Genomic DNA, 21,750 nt, shown 5'->3' on the forward strand with positions numbered 1-21,750 from the left:
CTTTGGAGTTCACACTCATCTTTTTCTGTCTTCATCTCTACCCAAGATCAAAACAGCAAGTAAATGGTAATTATATAATTGGACAGAAAAAAAGGCCACAAAAATTGTAGATACTGTTTGATTAGAATTCCATTTTAAAAGCCTGCATTGAAAATATGCCAGAAAAAACTAAAGTGTGAATGGTGATGTTGATAAGGTAATAGGATTATAATTTCTCCTTTTCTCCATTTTCTTCTTTTGTTACCAATTATATTACTTTTATAATAAAAATGTTAAATTTGTAAAACTGTAAAAATTGAGCTATACTTTAAATTACACAATTTTCACTTCTATATTTAAAAAAAGAAATTTACAGCATGACACTTATTTTGGATTTAATTTCCATAGAAAGAAGATACAAAGATTTCTCGAAGATATTTGAAAGCTTTCAAACCACATCTCTGTTTTGATAAATGCAATAGATTCCTAAGTATAAAAAATAAAACTAAGGCTACACATTGCACATCACCATCATAATTAAGTAGTATTTAGAAGACCATGATACTGAATATATGAATCTGATTTAACATCTTAGTTTCTTATCTAAAGGAGTTTTTAAAAGACATTTATTTTTCTGTTTTCCTTACATTTCCCAATCTTTATCCCTAAACGAAAATTAATAAGCAATTTAGGACATGATGTAAACCTATGATTTATTGATCACATATCCAAAGATACCAAAAGAATGAATCTATAAAAGTTTCCACACAGCATTTGCCTAGAGCCAGTTTATTTTAAACTGTGCCATGATTTTTTAATGTGATACTAGATACAATTACCATAATCTAAATCAGAATATTACAAATGAAGATATTCTAACACAAAGACTTGTATGATTTTGTTTAGGTTGCCAATGGTTATCACATCCAAATTTTCTTCATTGTCATCCATGGTGTGCCAGACTTCAGGGAAAGGAAATGTTATCAGATGCAAAATTGGGACACCTAATAAAAAAGAACCAATATGTAAGTAAATGCATATTTCCAATGAGTAAACTTGAACATGTCATTTGTCAAGCAGAAGTCTGAATGGGAGCTCTGTACCATATAAAGACAACTGATAATTCATCTTCTGTGGACTTTCCTGTGTACAGGGATCAGAACTCTAAAGTCAATCATTTATTAAACAAATGTTAATTAATTCCATAAACAATTATAAAGCACCTACTATGTACCAGTCTGTATTCCAGGGATTGAGGTCTCATCAGTGAAAAGGTAAAACCCTGCTCATTTGGAGCTTACATTCCAATAGTTTAGAAAGAAGCAACTAAACAAAAAAAATTTTAGAAGGTGATAAAGCTTATAAAGAATAATAAAACATGGTATGGGAATAGAGAATGAGGGGCAGAAAAGCCAAGAAAGGGGTATTTAAAGCCAGGGGTGGCCTCTTTGAGAAGGAAGAATTTATTTTAAATAGAGACATGCTATTATAAAAGAGAAAGCAAGCTGTGCAAAGATGTGGGGAAGAGTGAAAGCTGAAAACCAACTAGGAGATTACAGCAAGGTCCCTGGGCTGACTTAGACTTCTGCCATAGACATCAAGGATACTACTTCCTTATTAATCAGAAAACACCAGAGTTACACAAAGTGTAAGAATACAGTCTAACTCTGTGAAAAGAAAGGCAGGTCATTGAAATATGAGCTTTCATAAGTATTTTAAGTGTAGGGAAGAATATAAAGGTGTCCTCAAGGATTTGGAATGGCCTTCATAAAAACATAGATGCCATGAGATGATCGGTAGAGATTGAATTAATTAATTAATTACAGTTAGTGGTTGCTCACCCTTCCAGACTGTTGCAAATGCACATAAAATATAGTAAATACAGCAGGTAAAAATTGCACATGTCCATGCACATGTACACACAAACACATAGACATTACCTTTTCTTAAAAATGGAATATGGTCATCCTGAATCACACCTCCATAACCAGAATTCTGGAAATACTGCCTCTCCCAAGAGTGATCCTTGAGCAAACCTAATTCATGGAGTTCATGTTCTGCAGATGAAAATAATACAGCAGATGAGTATCTCCTTTTATCCAATCAATATTCAGAATGCATAAGGAGTTTGAAATCTTGTGGCCATTGTTTTTAAAATATTATGCAATTTAAAATATTATGCAGCAGTGAGCACAACCACACCCATGGCAATAGAGGAGGCTCTATATTCATCTGGGCTGAACAAGCAGATGAATATATTTTGGAGTAGTTCTGAGGAGAGAAGAATCACACATGGTCCTAGCTTTATGGGTGAGAACCTCCTTAGAGGTAGAAACTCACTCAGTAGAACAATAGAGAATGAGAAAACTAGAGGAAAATGGAAAATTGTCAGGGGGAACATTGGTGCTACACTTACGGATCCAAGATCCTATATGCAGAATTCCTTAAGAGAAGATGTGGTTCTTGAGGAGCAATACTCAACTAGAACGGGGATGAAGTACACTGGGTGGCCACTCTATGGGAAACAGATCCTCTTATGACCTGCACTAGTGGTTCTCGAAGTGTGGTCTCTGACCAGCGTGATCAGCATCATCTGGAAACTTATTCGAAATGCAAATTGTCTGGTCCCACCTCAGACCTACTGAATCAGAAACCGAGAGTGGAGCCCAGCAATCTGTGTTTTAATAAGCCCTCCAGTTGATTCTGATGTACACTACAGCCTGAGAACCATTGGCCTGCATTCCGTTACTCTTTGTCATCTTGTAACATAGAACCCACATGTTCCATGGTTACATGTAACGTGAATTCTGTTACAAAATAATAAGAGAGCACAGAAAAAGTATGAAACAACTGAATGAAACTTCCTAGGATTGTTGTGGGTTTTATTTTAATTACTAATTTAAAGAGTAAAACTAGACCAAGTGGTAAGCAGGCATATGTAATATGATTTTAGGAACATTGAGAAAGGCCCTTACCACTACCAAAGCAATATTCCCATCTGTTTTTTTGACTCCTTTACCTTATACAATTAAAGATATGGTTTTAAGTGTAAATACCTTTATGGGGGCAGCAATGGGTTAAAATTGCATTAAGGGGCAAGTTACTGATATAAGTTCATTCTGGTAGAGGAAATAAGAGAAGGACATAAAATCTTTGACAGAAGGTCAAACCCAATTTCTTGAGGCTACCATCAAAGTAAGAAAACATCCTGCAAGGCAGAGGCCCAAGAAGCTTATGTTAATGATGCCATAATGGCAATTCTTTCAAACTAGGAATTGGAATTTGCTAACGACCAGTATCTGAGGTTCAGGTAAAAGTTTCTCTTACTATTCTAGATCTGGATATTGGCAAATTCTGAGCTCATGGCAAAAGCTTGAGTTGAGATGGCAATGCTTTTCCCACTGCTTAGAAGTAATACAATTCCATCCTGTTCTAAGAAGTTTGTATGGCTAGTAAGGAATTTCAAGCCTGAAGTTCTTGCCTTGAAAACAGGCCTCCTGGCCTGGATTCTGTAAAAAAAGGTCTACCTCATCTACCTCATTTTCATCTCTCCCTGACACCAAGTGTGTGTGTGTGTGTGTGTGTGTGTGTGTGTGTGTGTGTGTGTGTGTGTGTGTGTGTGTGTGTGTGTGTGTGTCTGTGTGTGTGTGTGTGTGTGAAAAATAGTTCTCCTTTTCCTTCTCCAAGTTCCAAGCCTCTCTCTTGAGCCATAGTTATCTTAGTTTCTTTGCCTGGGCTGGCCTGACCTGGTCTGGCCTAGTCTATTCATATTTATTTGACACTAAGCCTTCTCTTAAATGATGCTTAAAGGATCTTGGCTTCCCCTTGCATCCCAATCTCCTACTCCTTTGGAAAATAGGCAGAGATTGTACTAGATGTAAAGGAAAATCACGTCTGGATAAGGCACAAAACAGAAGATGACAAAAACTGAGATGGAAAAGCAAGAAACCTTCAAAAATATCTTTCAGTATCATTATAAGGACATAACATTCATCATTAGCCAACAGGCTTTGCTAAGTAAAGTTTTCCCTAGAAATGCATTCCATATGCTTGAACAAGACTCCAGGAAAATATTTTCAAACCATTTCTAAGGACATGCAAATATGAAATGTAGTATTTTATGTTTTCATTTCAAAATACAGTTTCATGCAGGAACATAAACTGGGCATACTAAAATAGATGACTAGGAACAATAAACTAATCAATAAAGCAAGAAAACAAGCCAAAAAAGTACATTATATATTCAAACCATATACTCAAATTATGATTTTTTTTAATGTAATGTTTGTCAGTAGGAAGAATCCAGGTTTAACTCTTTAATAACAATGATATTTACCAATTGCTTGAAGCCTACTAAACCATCTGGCAGAGTTTGGGAAAAAATTGGGAAATGTGGGATTTGGAGCTCCAATTAAATCCAGTAAGACCAATAAATCCTAAGGGAGAGAAAAAATATTGTTTAATCACTGTCACCAAAACACATTCCACACTCACCAATGGAAAAAAACAACCAGTCAAGACTAACTGCATTTTAATCATTGAGAATAAGCTAGGGAGTCATACAAATGAACTTAATAAAATTGTAAGCTAATTATTACGGAGAACTTTTAAAACCTTTTTTATACAATGTGGACAAATGGCAAAGTGTAGATTCTTTGTGTCTGTAATTCAAAAATGGTATCACTAAGGATAAACTAGAAAAAGGTCATTTGGATAAATATTTCATAGATTTAAGTTTATTTTCTGATGGCAGTTCAAGCCTGTCTGAACTTCTATTCCATTCTAATTAGCCATTTTATCCTTTGTCTGTAATGATACAGCTGCCTATTAGAGACTAAGTGGATAGTAATTATTCATTCCTCAAAGCAGCATATAAGAAAAACTCCTTGACTAGAAGCTACGTGATCTTATGTCTCTGGGACTCCATTTTCTTTTCCATCAAACCAGAAGCTCAAACTTGCTGAACTCTAAAGGTCCCTTCTGGTTGTAAACTTCTGTAATTAACCCAGTGTTTCTTAACTTATTTGAGCCATAAAACATTAAAAAGCTTGAGCACTCCCAGAAGACTACTCCCTGCCCAGATTATTAACTCCTAATTTATGTAAGTGAGATCATGTGTAGGTAATTGTCGAGCAGAGATCTTGACACAGAGTAGATAAATATTTTCAGAGTCTGTGATTCTAAAGACATGTATCTATTGACTCAGGAATGACAAATATATTTACTGAAAAAAATTAGGGTTGCTTGAAATGGGAGTATATTCATAAGATTGGATAAGTTACTCAGACTTTGTTTCTGGACAAATGGTCTTAACCATCACTATGGATACATATAGTGGACAGACAAATAAGTAACTTTGTTCCTCCTACTGATCAACCAGGTCTCTCCTCCTCCTCTGAAATGTTTTTTGCATGTGGGCACAAATGACTGAATGAGTGTGCTGAGCATATTCCCTTGACCCATTATGAGCTGCCAGTCAGAAAGGGGATGGAGAGAATGCCAACATGAGATGTATTAGAGTCACAAAGGACATTTAATGTGGCCATGTGGACTCATAGGGTGAAGGTCAGTTTGAAAGGACAGGGATGAATGGAGGAGGTTAGGAATAGGCTGTCAGTTCACAGATTGGTGAGGGTCAAGGACAGATAAAGGTCCAAGAGAAAGTCTCAAGAGTAGCATGAGGTTCCTAGCTAAGGTCAGTGAGGACTCAAGACTGAGTGAAGGTCAAATATGGGAAGAGAATCAGAGTAGGGACAGAATTCAAGGTGGGCTGAAGGATTACAGATGAAGTATGTGTCCAGACCAGGAATGGGGATGAAAATGGGGTCATGTGCTGCACCCATTACTTGGTAATAACAGTAGGATTTTATGGCAGCATCAAAATTTCTCCACCCCCAGGTCAAAAATGTCACATACACACTTGGAGTCATTATAATGCCTTGAAACCACCGAGGCAATTCTCCATTCCCATCCCCACACTATGTTCCACTGTGGTCCCACTTTCCAAGACCCTAGCCTCCCCAGGATCTTAGAGGCCTCAAAAAAAAGGGACTTTCTCTTTCCACCCCTATAGAGTACTGGAGGAATGTGCTCTAATTGGACCAAACAGATGTGATGTTTCCTTAACCTGATTTTTTTAAACATCATTTTAATTAAGCTCAGTTGAGCACAACTTCTAACCCAGAATCATTCTTTTTAGCTCTAGGATTCCTCAAAAACCTAATGCCTGCCAAGGAATGTTCTATTATAAACACTCCGCTCCAAGGATGCCATGGCAATCTTAGGTCTTCAACTGGCATTAGCTCCGGCTTCCTTTGAGGCACAGCCTGCAGCTACAGCTCATGGAAATTACCAACTAACCATGCCGTGCAGTTGGTTGGTATCTCTTGCTCCAGGTGGGTGTGGGGTCGATGCCATCTTTGAAGCTAAGTGCTGAGACCCATATAGAGAATCATGAGGAGACCAGTGATGAAAAGCCTCTTCCCCATCGAAGAAAATCATCTGGAGTGAGACATCTAGCTTGGAGTCTGAAGTGTTCTGGCAAAAGGAATAGTGAAAATATGGCAAAAACACTGTGAGGGTTAAAAAATAGCATGCTTTCCTATCAGCTGAGCGAAAAGACTGATGTACCATGAAGAAAAGGAAGAAACCAAAGAGAATTAAAATATAACCAAATTTATTTTGCACCACTTCCACTCCAAAAATCATCCCACTTCCTACAGTATAAACTCACCTTCTCCTACTCCCTCTGAAAACTGAAGTATTGTATTTTCTCGTACTCCTCAGAAAATTTCGCAACTGTGGAATTGCTATGGTGCACAAGATGATGCCACCCGGTTCCCTTTCAGAAGGACAGCCAGGGAAGCTGTCCGCTGTCAGTCCCTTTAGGGACTGCCCCTACATCCAATGACTGATCTAAGCAGTCCTAGGGGCTCTAAAGGGCCATTCCACATCCAGTGCTCCCCAGCAGTTGGCTGAGGCTGTTGTTAAACCTGCATGGCAGTTTGACTTCTCCCTCCAACTACTCCCAATTCTCCTCCCTCCCTGTCACAGGTGATGAGCCCCGGCCAACTCCCAGGACGACCTAAATGCTAAACTCCACATCAGCCCATGCATGCCGGAGAACACAGCCTGAAACAACTGCAAACCTTTCTCACCTCTCACCTTACTTAGGTCTGCAATTTTTTTTTTATTGAGTCTAGGCTAAAGGATTTGCCCTAGGATGCAACAAAGACACAAAGAATAATAATTAAAGCTTCTCCCCTGAAAGAGCCTTCACTTTAGTTGGGTGAGGAAAGATAAACAAATAATATGAACATGACAAAATGTGCTGAAGGTCACAGATATAAGTAACATAAAACTCCTCTGGTAACTGGATAGAATGTGAGGTCCAATTCTCGGGGTGTCAAGGAAGACTTTGTGAAAAAGATGGTGTTTGAGTGGAATTTAAAGGTGTGAGTAGGATTCTGATTGATTTTATACTCCCCACTATCTGACAACTCTCACCCTTCCCAATCCTTCACCCCAACTGGAATCCCTAATCTACTGAATCATTCACCTTTTCACAGTCCTTCATTATGTCCTCACTTCACTCTATATTCAGTTTAAATTCCAGAGTTGAGCAATCTAATCACTCCCTTACATACACACTCAACTCCCTTGTCCCTCTCTCTGCCTTAGTCACTCTCCCATGGCAGAAACATAACCTTCAGTCCAACTTTGTTTGCCTCCCTCGTGCCTACGTTCTTGCGATTGAACCTGGCTGGAGAAAAACATACAACAATTTTCCCAATATAATACTAGAGGAATACGCTCCCATGAGACTGAACTGAATGTGAAGTGTTCTTAATCTGTTATGGATACAACTCCTATCTCTCTAAGGATATTAAAAATAGTGTCCTTTAAGTTATCTTCTGCTCCTTGTAGTTGATTTCGTCCCAGTTCATTTTTCAATCTGTAGTATTTGTTTTGCTTGCCTTCTTTTATGCTGGAGACTGTCCTCAAATGTCTGGCCATCTTTTGTGTTCATTCATATTAAAGAATAAGGTGCTAAAAGACTGACTAGAGATACAGATTGGCTGGCCTCACTGCACGTCACTCTGGTGCACTGTCAGTGTTTTCACTGACGTTCTCCAAATGTCAGTCTGTGGGTCTTTTCTATGAGGTAGCTCACATTCCTCAGAGAAGGACCCTCCAGTTTCCTATCTGATGGGTATCCAGTGGGTTTATTCCTATTTGCTGCCTTTCTCCCGCTGGACACTGGGAAAAGGTTGGAATCTTACTGTTCAATATGCAGACTTTTACCTAATCTCCTTGATTTCCATGAGGCACCTCGTGACTGCCCTCCTCTGTATCTGGAGTCCCCATATCCAGAACCTTTGTGGTTCAATTTCTCCAGAAAAACATTCTGTCATCTGCAAGGGTACAGGTGGTACTTTCACCTATCTGCCAGGTACTGGGAGGGAATCTATAATATAATCTAAATTCTCCTTATCCAGACTTATAAACTCTCCTCTCTAGCCCTGCCTCCCTTCTGCGTTCCTCACTATCCCCTCCAATCCCTGAGCCATTCCAGGGTTTTGCCAGGGCATTACTGGCCTGCTCATTTCCTCCTCTCTCTGGGGACTGGGACTTCTCTACTCATTTGCCATTTCTCATTCACCTTCTGTCTTCATATTGTGGCTCCCATTAACAGATGTTCCCTAGATTCATCAGAGATGAATCTTTGGCTTTAGGGTAATTTCCTAAGAAGGAAAAAAGTGCCTTTATCGTCTGAAAACAAAGAGAACTTTGTATGTTAATCATTTCCACTGTCTTAACATCTCTTCTAAATTAGACCACAGGAAAATGACAGTTTATCATCCTTTGAGCATCTCAGCACTCCCGACAGCATTAAACATGGGCTGTGTCTGTCTGGCCAATATATATGCTCTCAGGGTTTAATAAGAACTAAGTAATCAGACATATTTCCTCATTGGAAAAAGGTGTAAAATACACATTTCAGTGGAGGCATTTGATGTTTCTGGTTGTTTAAAGGGCTTCGACTGGTTCCAAAGTTCTAGCTCCAAATCAAATAGCATAATCACAAACTGGAGCAGAATGAGAGGACCTGGGACCAGAGAGACATGCTGCTCATACCCAGGCCAGAAGCAAAGAGAGGGATTTTTCGTATTCTGCAGGCTTGAAGATTCAGGTGCTCCACTGAAATGTCAACAACAAGACGACTCTGGTCAGTGATCAGTGCAATGATTTACTTTCCCTCCGTTCTCAGCATCAGTCCATTTAGACGGGAGTAGACTTTCATGGGTGATGATCCTGAGTCCTATGATGCAACTTGCTCTTTTGCTTCTTCTCAGGATTGGCATGAAAATAACTGGTAGCCTTCAATTTCCAGTAACTCAGCCTAGTACCTTGGAGCTAGGAAAATCTGTGTGGCCTGATTTGTGAAGCTCTTCCATTTTCATAGTAAACCATTAATGCCTAGTTATGGTTGTTAACATCGTCTGTGAGTTATCTGCAGTCTTGCCCCATCCAAGCAGTATTAATTAATGCCACAAGGATAAGATATCAAAATCTCCCCAACGTCAGTGTCTTAAAATAACAATTGTGCCCTCCTGGTCTGTAGGTCAACTAGGGGACAACTGATCAAGCATGGTTATAGCTGGAGGAGCTTTGCTTCACCCTGCAGTTGTCAAGGTTGGCTCTGCTCCACATGTCTCTTACCCTCCTCCTGGGACCAGCAGGCCAGCCAGGGCATGCCCTTCTCAGGGTGACGGCCACAGCACAAGAGAGCAAGCCCATTGCTCAAGCACATTTCCAGCCCCTGTTTGTGCCATCTTCTAGCATCTCATTAGCCAAGATAAGTCAAATAACCAAATTCCAAAGCAAAAGATGTGAATGTATAAGTATAATCTTATTACTAGAGGGCAGAGGGCTACAAAGAATTGGAAAAATAATCCAGTCTACTATCTAGTCCTCTCCCAGGTTGCATTCTACCACCACCTACCCAATCCATGACAGCTGAAGAACTTAAAAGAATTCCTGAATACAAAGTTAGTTAAAGTGTAACTGGAAGAGTAAACCTGATACTCTCAACATTTGCATTCAAAACTAGTCCTTTGTTTAACTGTCCACATCACTGTTTACCTCTACTAGAAAGGAAAATGAAGAGAACGTATGTGTATTGTTTTAATGGGTATCCTCATTCAGCCCTTTCTATTTCTGGTCACCAAAAGCAGGTATGCACTGCATGGAAAAGGGTAAAGGAGCTGACCAGGAGAAAACACACCTACTACCCAGACCGTGCCTTCAAGTCATACTGCATTTCATTTCAGGTCCTTTACTAGAATGCAAATAGGAAAAATTAAACTTTTACATCAGCTGCTGAACTCCCTCCCCCGACTGCTGGCAAAGGGTGCTATTTAAAAGCAGAGCAGAGCATGAGGCAAAGACATTATAGAAGGTTCAGAAAACAAAACACACCCCAAAAAACAGTGAAAAGGATATGAGAGGTTATAAACAACTCTTGCTTTTTTCAAGTTCAGCATATCCAGCAAAAATAGAACCAAATATCTCTATTACTTCCATTACAAGATAAACCTTTTACTTCTTTGCCCCCATTGTAGCAAAGGCTGGCCCCTTCACAAAGCTCTGAGGGGGAAAAAAAGGCATGTGGGGCCTGTGAACAAAGTTTTTTGGTTTTGCTTGGTTGTGTTTACTTGGTTATGACTGATACCTGAACAATATGTCTTCATCTAGCTTAGCACTTTTTTCCAGTATACCCTTAAGAACACAGAGACTGAAATAACATCTGAGAGTCCCAGAAGTATTCTGAGCTGAGAACATAACAAAAGCTCTGCTCTGCTACATAAAATTGAGCCGAGATTCACAGATAATAACAATAATGCATTTCTGCTTCATGCTTTTCATCTTGAAGTCTGAATTACCCAGTTTCTGCTTCGGAACCACTTTGTAGCAACTTGCTCCCCCCACCCAGCTTGAGAGTACCATCTCTCAGATGAGAAGGTTGTGATGTCTCACAGCTCTATAAACAAGAAAAAGTAAATGTAGTTCTCAAACATAAGCCTGTACCAACCTTCCACCTTTGTCACTTTTCACAAAGAAATGTTGCATCTGATTTAATATGTATTCAGAACTAAGAAATCAGGTGCCAACTAATGAATTCACTGTCATTTATCTTTGGTTTATTGCCCATGGTTGACATTTCAAATAATGTAATCTCCCAATTAATATTCATTCAACCTCATATCAACAAATGACTACAAAATGTACTGTAAGTCTGCATGTACTGTAAGCCTTTTCCCTCCCTCAAGGATTCTACAATTCACTCTGTGTTATCCTTCTAATGTGTTGAATCCCAGGAATCTATGAGAGGGAAACAGATACCTTCAGGGAGAGGAGTCGCTTGTCTAAGGCTCGGGCAAGTTCCAACATCATTGCACATGGCACAGCTGAGTCAGTGGCTCCCACAAATACCCTGCTGTCCCAGTGGGGAAAATACTTGGAGTCGTAGTGGCAGGCAAGGACCAAGTGTCGTTTAGCTGTGGGATTGAGGGTGCTGATGATATTTGAGAAAGACCGGTACCCATAGGGTGTCTGACTTAAGAAGGTGTCCACTTCCAAGACCCAGTCAGCTTGAAGTCTCTGAATTCTCTGCATGATGTGCTGATCAAAACAAAAGGCAAAATTTCAGATCCAGACAGTTCTATTTGTTAAATTAAATTAAATTAAATTAAATTAAATTAAATTAAATTAAATATGATGCCTTTCAAGTTAAAAATGCAATACATGCTATTGAATTAAAAGCAAGAATGTTTAAAGGAAAAGCTATTCTTCTCCCTCACTCTGGTCTTAACCTTGACAGTCAGTCCCAACCAGTTGTTAATATTGACCAATGCTAATAGTCTGATGTATGTCTTTCCACACCATTCTCATTGTTTATACAAACATATACAAGCATGCAAACATATACTTGGCAAAGCATGTATGTTTTTATAGGGATAGAATCCTACATTACACATTACTCTGCCCCTTAACAATGTATCATGGACATTTCTACTTGTCAGGAGATACAGATCCATTTCAGCATGCATTAACATCCAGTTTCAATGTTTCTTGGAGGCTAAGAAGACAGGTTTGGGAAATGAGACATACTAAGGTCCTAAAGATCTCAACTTTCTCACTCTAAGCTCTTTGAGGACAAGAACTGCCAATGTTAGCCCTTCTTTCCCAAGTATATACAAACAAAAGATACTGCTGCTCACCTTCCTAGGATAATGTAGAATAATGTAGTCCCACAACAAGGGGATGGTTGGAGGACACCTGAGGTCCTGCCCACTCTAAGAATCAAAAAGCAAATCTGAACCATAATGACATAACAAGTAGTTATCCTTCTGCACCCCAGGGGAGTCCAGACCCACTACAAATGCTGGTAAAAATTGAAAAGATTTTCTTCTCCCATCTCTCCTGATCACCTTGTGCCTTATGAACAATATGGTGACTGGTAGGAAAAAGCAGCATATGGAAAAGAAACACACTTCAGGGATTGGAAGTGTCTTCTTTAAGAGTCTAGATTTACTGTGAGAAGTTATAGGTAAGTTCACTGCTGTTCCATTTGGCCTTTCCTATCTTTATTTTCCCTTTGCCTTATTTTTCTAAGTTTCATTTTTTTACTTTGAAATATTATATATACCTTTGCAAGTTGGCTTAAAGGATTTTTTAAGAGTCAAAAGACAACTAACCATCAACATAACTAGCAATTTGTTCTTCAATTAACATCCAGTAGGAATGGACTGTGAGGTGATAGATTAATTGCTTTTAATACAGGAAAAGAATGGGATAGTTCTTTTCCCTCACGGAAAAGTCCTGTGTGGCCTGCCCTAGCTAATGTGACACGACACGTAGGCAAGGACTTGGAAAAACTGTGGCAGGAAGGTTCCAGAAAGAGGAGAACTAAACTAGAGGGAAGACAGTGATTCCACAGTCAATCCTGCAAAAGCCCATAAAGAGACAGTTCCCCAGCTATTCACGCTTTGCTTTTTGTAGTGAGGTGGACTTTGGCCTATGTAGCATGTACACATGGCCCCTTACCTTTGTTATCACACACTTATGAGTTGTCTTTTCATATAATAAAAAGAAATGTTTATAACCTTTTGAAATCATTCATATCTCATTTGTTCTGTTATTCTCCACAGCTCTTGCTACTCAGCTTTGCTCACAGTGGGTTATCAGTAATATGGGTTGGTCATAACTAATGAGTTATTCTCAGTGAGAAGATATAAAATGATATGAGATCAAACATTAGTAGTTTGAAGAGAAGGAAATCATTGTGCATCAAAGACAAGCTTTCCATAGAATATAAAAATAAGTTATCAGGGACTTATTTCAGACTTGAGGGGAAAAAATTTTTTCCATGAAAGGGGTCATCTTAAAAAAGAGGCATATACTCCAGAACATCTGGTATCCAGATGATGAACTCCTCCAATACCAACAGCAGCCTACATGCTTGCAAAATGAACTGAAATCTAAAAAACATACCTGTGAGCTTTGCCCAGCAGAAGTCTGGCACACAAACTCGTGCTCAACTATTTAACAGGTTGAAGCCAAAATTCCTGATATTCATGTTGATGTTAAAATCCATAAAATCTTCAGCAAATACTCCAAGAGAACTCCCTGAAGTAACTTTTTTTTTATTCGGTATAAACTTTTTTTATTTATCTTAGCAACAAATTTCAACAAATTGGCTACATAATCTAGTTAGGTCATCAGTACCTCTTACTGTGCTGTTGGTTCTCAGGCATTGTCTACAATTCTCTGCAGTAGGCTCCAAAAACTGCTTTTCTCACTGGTAGCAGGGAGTGCTTGGCTGTGGGGGGACATCAAAATCAGCTGGGCTTACCTAATTCAGGGAGTAAATGTCTGGGTCTCGTAAGCATGCTAAATACAATTTAGAATATAGGCTGCTTGGGGATTATTATACATCTATTTTTTAAAGTGGGGAAGGGGTAAGTAGAGAGCGAGAGAGATGGATAGATGAAGACAGAGATATGAAGACAGAGATAGATGGAAACAGAGCACAGAAAAAAAGAAAAAGTTACAAAGATAAAGGTGGAGACCCGGAGAGAGAGAGGCAGACAGTGAGAGAGGAAGAGAGAAAAAAAATAGAGGTAAATACGACATTCTACTTCCTGGTGGGGAAGGCCCAGGGGATTTTAGGTTAACATTAGTGAATGATCCTGGGTCTAATTTAATTCAATGTAAACTCTCATTTCCAGGTTCCGAGAAACATGACATTGGCAGGCCAGTTTTGTTTGCAGGAAACAGGTCCTGCAGTATTTGTACCAAGTCTGCAAACACACCATTGTCAGGATGCTGAATTCTGCCCGGGGGGCCTTGAGGTATCTCCTCTTTTCTGGATGTTTCACATATCAGTGTCTCCAGCTCCACCCAGGACCCTCCACTCAGAGACACACAAACCTTCCACTGAAGTAGCCCAGCTTCAGCTTCTCAGATGCACTGTGCATCTATAGATTATTTTAGCCCCTAAGTTTTGCCTCTTTTAGACAGTTTTTGGCTTGTTCCTCAGTAAGACTTCATCCACCTTTTTTTGATTTATTTTTTATTCCTATCTCAGGTAGAAATCACTAAAATACCCAAAAATTTCATGCCTTCAAATTATTTATTAAATAAATTAACTCCTCAAATAAATATATGCTAAAAATCCAATAGGCATCTTAAGGCTTATTGATCAAAGACAATAAAAACAGAGACTATGGGAAATTGTTCCCATATTATTGTCTGAAAGAGAATCTATAGCAATGCACATTTTATTCATAACTGCAAAAGTTAACTTCACCAATTTATATCAAGCCTGCATTTTTTTTTATTTGAGAGTTTTCTCTAGTTATAACCATGAAATTCCATAATTTATAAAACATCCATCTGATTCAGTGCTCCAAAAGGCCTGGGGAGAAAAAATACATTTTACACCATTTCTTTTAAAACTTAGTTCTGCATGAAAGGTACTCGTCCTAGTCAAATTCAGGCCATTAGGGTAGTTACCTCAGAATGACTCAATGTCATCCACCTCACCTTCAAAAGTGGAAACTCTTTATCATCCACAGCTTGGGGGACAGCTCTCTAAAACTTCATGGTGATTTTCTCCTCAAAAAATTTTAAAATTGAGTCTTTTTTGTACGATTTCTAACACAACCATCCTGTTAGGACTACTGCCGTGTCAGCCAGACCATGCATCAGCAGCCCAGCCACAGGCCCCAACACATTCCAAAATGCTGTCAATAGATTTCTCATTTGCCTCCACCCCCAGAGGACATGGAAAATGACATTACAGGTTCAGTAACAGTTTTCAGTGAATATAGAATTTGCGAATCACAATAGTATATCTGTGCATATTATTTATGCCATCTATTCTGTTGAAGCTAAATAAAGATCAAAACACCAGTATCTGTTGTATTTACAGACTTCTAGAGCATGCAGGCAAGGAAACTCAGGTCTGAAATATGCATGTATGTGTCTGGATGTATATGGCCTTCTGATCAAATGGTGTGGGGAAATGAAAAAGGTCCAGTTGTATGAGTATTAAAAGCTGCATTTTTTCTGATGAGGAATTGAGGGTTTTGGAAAGCCCAGTAAGTGTGCCCTGAGCTTCTTTTAAGAAAATGCTTGGGAGATGGGCTTAGGGAGTATCATGGAAATGAGTGGTAAGCATCTCACTCTCCACCTTGGACACAGAAGACATTTGTGAGCACATGCTAAAGCTGGTTGGTTCCTCCCAGTCACTGCGCTCCAGCGAGAGGATGGGGAAGTCAAGCAGATTTGAGTCCACATCCTCACTTCTATGTGTGTGACCTTGAAGAAGTTCATTCATATACCTAAACCTCAGATCTCTTTAAATCTGTAGCATTAGGATAATAATAGTACCCAGGTGGTGGCACTGCAAGAACTGAATGAGAGGACCCGTGCAAGGATCTCTGAAAAGAACCTGGCCTAAAAACTTAATCCTCCAGTTTTTAATTTATTTTTTATTCCTACCTCAGGTAGAAATCACTGAAATACCTCCTCCATGAAAGTCAGCAGCATCATTATTTCTCACTCTGCCTAAAGGTTAGAAAGAACTGAGGTGCTCTTTGGGTTTCCACCATCTAATTCCTTAGGAGAAGTAGGAGCTGTTTGGATGGAAGACAAGGGGTGAATGGGGCCACAGACAGTGACCATCTGGGCTAGACTTGAGGGGCAGAAGCCATATACTGGGGAGAAGGGAAGAGCCCAACAGCTGTGCCACCGGGCCTTGGAGGTGTCACTGTGTTACAGCAGGGGGGGTGTCTCAGGGCCTGAACAACTAGGCAGGTGGAGTACACTCAGTGGAGGAGATGAGGGGCCGGTCTCTCCCATACCTTCCCAAGCTGCCTCTTGAAATGGAGCTAGTTTGAAAAACAGCCATTCAGAGCTGGGGTTTCAGAGTGCTTAGAAAGACTGGCACTGAGGAGGCAAAGAGACATTCCAGGTCTATCCCACTTTATGGCTTAATCTACCCTCTATAGTGGTGTCTTTCAAACCACAGTGGTAAAACCAGTGGGTCTTTAAATCAGTTCATTGGGTCATGACCAGCATTTTTAAAAAAACAGTAAAATAGAATTAACAATATCAGACTAAACTGCAGGTAATAACAGAGAGGTTTTTTATCTTTTCTCATGAAACTTTTGCACCACTTAAACTTTTCTTTGTTTGTGTGTATGAAACATAATTTTTTTTTTTTTTTTTACCATAGATCAGGGACTGAAGTTTGAGAAGCACTATAGAAGAAAGTAGCTTATCACTGATCTTGACTCTCTTCCAGGGAGGATACTATTTCCCACAGGAGAATGGAGGCCTGATAGGAGAGTAACTTACCCTTGGCCCAAAGCTGTCAAGCAAGAATGGTCTAAGGCTATTGATATTGGGCATTTAGGACCCAAGAAACTTGGTTTTGGTGCTGGGGACTGTGATAGAGACATGATCAAGATTTGAATACTTAGCACCCTGTCTGATGTTGTACCCCTACAGAAATGTCACACCTAAATTGATTTAGATTAGCATATATCACTTAATTCAGAGCATTTTCTCTCAGTTGCTTGGTTTTCTCTCTTGCTCTTTTGGTGAATAAAAAAATGAGATGACAGATCAGAATAGGAGACAACTCAAAATTTGAGACGTAACATTCTCGTTCACGTGAATGCCAAGCATTCAGTGACCTTGAAGTCTGTGAGCTGCTCTCACCTGGCGAGCAACATAGCTTCCAGGGGATCCCGGATACCGCTCTATCAGCAAAGGTCGTAAGTCATTTTGCCACATTTCAGAAACACTGGTGCCTTCTGCCACTTTGCGAAGAGACGATGAATTCAAAACGGCCGGCTGGTGATAATTCTGAGGATTAAATAAGATTATTTAACTATCATTTCATGATATGTTTAAGACTCATCCTGAGACATTTGCAATAGAAAACTATTTGCTTTGAACCTCGAAATAAAGGAATAGCTCTTTTGTCATGCAAAGTAAACTAATACTCAATTTCAAAACTACCCCCCTTAGATCTAGAAAGTTAATCTGTTTTGGGGGCTTTTTTTACAAAGTTAATAGAATGCTTTGAACCTGAGAATGTTTGAACCTGAGAACTTACTTCCTGTGTTAATTTTTAATGATTTTTTAGTACAACCACTTTGTAAAACTAAGGTTTAAAGATATCAATTATTTATCTCCTGTTCTTAAGAAAACCCAGTATTTAAAAACTGCAGCCAACAAACAATACTTTGTTAGCATAATTGCATTATAACAGGCAATGTGGTTTACAGAATTAGCACTATCTTAGCATCAGAGAAGTTAGATTCTACGCTTTTACAGCTACTGGTAGGTTGCATGACCTTGGGCAGGTCCCTTAACTTCCCACTCCTCTCAAAAAAACTGATAAAGGAATTTGAGCTACCTCTGCACTGACCAATATGGAAACCACTCACCACGTGTGACTACGAAGTTCCTGAAATGTACTTAGTCAAACTGAATTGTGCTTTAAGTATGTTTAAGCATACATACCAGATTTCAAAGACTTCCTACGAAAAAATGTAAAATAGCTCATTAATAATTTTATAGTGAGCACTTGTTGAAATGATAATTTTTGAAATACTGAATTATATATTATTAAAATTAATTTCACCTATTGATTTTTCCTTTTTTAATGTAGCTACTAAAAATTTTAAAGTACATATGTGCTTCTTTTTGTATATTTCTGTTGAAGAGCTCTAACCTAGATGATTGTTGCAATTCCTTCCATCCGAGCTTGATGATCCTATAGCACACGAAATAGTACACTTTTCATGGTCAGCTAAAATTACTGTAATATTCTAATAATTCTCACACTCTTAGGTACACTTACATATTGGTTAAGGGAACTGAACTTAAACAGCTAAATAAACATAACACTCAAATTTGTATTTTGGATATTACTTTACACATGCTGTATTTTCTTATGATACTAGTAATGATTATTTTTATTCATTACAGGTTTGTCAGGCACACAATGACTGAATGTGTTACTCCTCCCACAGGGAAGTGGGTGATAAACCAGATGATTTCTTCCCCAAGGAGAATGATGGAGGTAATACAGGATATCAAGTTCTTTGGATGCAACCAGAAATTGGGGGGCTGTGTCTATTTTTACAGTTTTTTCCAGGACCAGTATTAGCTGAATATGTCTAAGCAATGACATAGGTATTCTCACTCCATGTAAACACTCCATGTGGCTGGTGAGAAACTTTGAAATTAGAGAATGCTTATTGCCAAGTTAGTTACACTCATCTATATCTTGATATGTCTCAGTGATACTCTCTGATACTATCACGCAAAGAGCATGGGCTGTGGGTTCAAAGAGACTCTCCCAACTCAGCTTCTCACACAGTCTTCCTCACCCCACCTATTAGCTGTACCTCTGGTGAGGTTACTTAAGCTCATTAAGGCTCAATTTCTTTATCTGTGAAATGGAGGTAATAACACCTATCTCTTAGGCTAATAGTAATAAAGTAAATATTCAGTAAGTTTTAGTTCACTACCTACTATCAAACATGAAAGAGGTATAGAATTTAGGGAAGGAAAGGCCACTGACAGATGATTTAGTCCAACCTTCTTGATTTCTGTCAGTGGAAATTGAGGTTCATAAAAACCTGATTTTCTAGAGTTCACAGGAGAGTTATGGGTAATTCCATGAAAAAATACTGGCTCGATGGATTTCCAATCCTACACTAGTTCTGCTCTGCCTTCTGCTTCATCCACGCACTTCCCATTTACTCCCAAATGTTGATGCTGTGCCCAAACATCTCCAAGTTTGTCTTTGGTTACTGATAATACATTTTTTAAAAATATTTCCTTGATGAACTTGTCGCTGTAGCCTTTAAATTCCTCGGTATCTCCAGAATCTAAGTCCAGGCTAACTCTCACATATATGTTTGTGAAGAAAGCTAAAGATAAAAGATAAAACAATAAAAACATGAGAAGAGAAAAAAAGAAACCTGAGGCAAGAAGTCAGAAGACTTACATGGTTAATTATTACTTAACCTGACCCACAAGAGCCTGTTTGGTCTCTCCTGTTGCCTCACAAGCCCCATGCAGGGCCTCTTGCCCCAGCGCACCATGCTTCTGTCAGCCCAGCACCCTTCCAGGCCCCAGAGCAGGGTTTGAGGCTCTGCCCAGATGGGGCCTTTGCATCTGCTGGGAGATGGGAGGCTTCTAGCTTGAGGGCTTTTGCCTTCCTCTTCACCTGACTAACTCTCTCTCATTTCAGGTTGTAGCTTGGAGGTCACTTACATGTGTGTTTATTTGTTTAAGGTCTAATTTCATACAGGGTGTCAGCATCATGAGGGCAGAAACTCTCTCTTATTTCCCATTCTCTCTCCAGAGCTACACAGTGCCCAGCTCATATCGAACACTCAGTAAATACTGGGTGAACTCATCAAATAAGGAAACAGGAGATGAACTATCTTTCTGAAACTATCTTCACTAAGACTGTATTTACATAATACTAAAGTAAAATGGGCATTTTTGCCATCAGAAATATCAAATCAGTTGAGTGTACAAGCAATGAGACAGGAGAGACAGTGGGGGTTACCTGCTGTGCAGGGCCACGAAGTGCTGTGGGTCAATGTTGGTGGTCTTTGCTCTTTTTGAGTTTCTGACAGTCGATGCTTCTGATGATTTAGAGTTGGACTGGCCCAGGACAGTCACTGGGAAAATGAAGAACTCTGGGGTCAAAGGCTGTTTGACCAGTGGCTCTTTTTCTATTTACTGTCCATTACTCCGACTCAGAGCCTACCTGGTCACTGTGGATGAGGTCCTTCATGTCCACAGTGAAAGGAAATCAAGTTTAAATCACATTTAAATGGGTGATTTATAGAGGCTTGAAAGAGTTCTGAAGACATTAGAGAAAAAATAGGATCAAAATAAACAACCCTCCAGCATTTCTAGCTGAAACACAATATAGTGATAGAGAAGGTGCAACAAAGTTGGCAAATAGCACCTAAAAACGCTTAATGGATGAATAAAGGGAAAGTATAGTGGACAGGCCCACTGACATTCCTGAAGACAGAGACTTAACATGTATTGTCTCTCAGTCTCCTGGGCTCAATCATTTAATTAACATGCTTCAGTAAAGAGCCCACCCTCTCCCTGCCTCCCTGGGAGTAGGGATGCCCCTGTGAAATCACAGAAATAAGTCAGGAAAGGATGGAGAAGGGGAAACAACCACACTCGGTTAATTAATTAAGCCTTTCTATTCATTAAAGCCCTGAATGGAAAAGCACTTGAGTTTTCCAACTTAAATGTCATCAATTTGACTTTTATGGGGCTTTACTTGCAGAACTTGATAAATATAAAAATCTCTGAGGAGATGAGAGGGATCAGTAAGAGGAGAAACCTGGAGAGAAAGCCTGGGCTTCAGCATGAGGAAAAGTAAATAAGGCAAAAATAGTGTTGAGCTCAGTGTTAAATGCAAAACCCAGATTGTTCAGTTTATTTCAGTTAAAATGCACGTTGACAACTTTCTATTGGTACAGGCATTCTCAGAGGAATGAGTCTCTATTACAGCCCCTGCCTTGTCTTTTCATCCAGGCAGAAAGGACAATAAGTCTCCTTTGGTGACAAGAATCTTTCAGCTAAAAAGTGTGAACCAGATATCCTTAAGCATCCCCTCTAAGTTAATCACACCATGCCAGGCCAAAGAGGGTTTTACTTACATAATCTGTAGAGCTGGCCCAGCTGGCCAAGGGATTTGAGGTCCCAAACCATTGAATTAAAGGGGGAGTCATTACAGAAGTGCAGCCAATCTAATTCCATTTCCCATCCCATTATGAGCATCTCCTAGACAGCACTCAGATTAACATTTGTGTCTATGTGCAAATTCAACCCAGCCAGTATTTACTGAATCATGTGTACCAGATACCACTGACATTACAAGTGCAGTTGTGGGAGAGTTGGGAACTGAAGATGAAGTTCTGTCTTTTTTCAATGCAAGCACATATTGAACAAGCAAAGCAGTAGAGACTTTGAACACATCAGTGTAGGGTCAAATCCTGGCTCTCTCATTTACAACCTGTAACTAGGAAAAGCTCCCTTATCTGTAAAGTGGACATTATAGCACTACCATGCCAGATGGTAGAAGCTCAAATATGGGACATTTTGTCTTTTCCCCCAATACCCAGCTTACCACTGACC

General features: G+C 39.3%; 1 protein-coding gene across 3 annotated transcripts in view; it reads right to left on the minus strand.

The window, feature by feature from the left end:
- Nucleotides 1–359: 359 nt before the first annotated feature.
- Nucleotides 360–21,750, minus strand: part of QPCT (glutaminyl-peptide cyclotransferase) — a 43,735-nt gene continuing 22,344 nt past the window's right edge. For 2 of the 3 annotated variants that reach the window (XM_073214286.1, XM_017647131.3), the window contains 6 exons: nt 17,275–17,421; nt 11,386–11,664; nt 6,340–6,516; nt 4,316–4,415; nt 1,920–2,036; nt 360–983 (listed from right to left, as the gene is read on the minus strand). In XM_073214286.1, the coding sequence (XP_073070387.1) occupies nt 838–983; nt 1,920–2,036; nt 4,316–4,415; nt 6,340–6,516; nt 11,386–11,664; nt 17,275–17,349 (894 nt within the window). In that variant the 5' untranslated portion in view covers nt 17,350–17,421 and the 3' untranslated portion in view covers nt 360–837. Of the gene's footprint in view, nt 984–1,919; nt 2,037–4,315; nt 4,416–6,339; nt 6,517–11,385; nt 11,665–17,274; nt 17,422–20,149; nt 20,265–21,750 lie in introns of all 3 variants that reach the window. The other variant, XM_017647132.3, reaches the window with a different exon arrangement.

This window comes from Manis javanica, chromosome 1 (genome assembly GCF_040802235.1).
Source record: "Manis javanica isolate MJ-LG chromosome 1, MJ_LKY, whole genome shotgun sequence".
Lineage (NCBI taxonomy): Eukaryota > Metazoa > Chordata > Mammalia > Pholidota > Manidae > Manis > Manis javanica.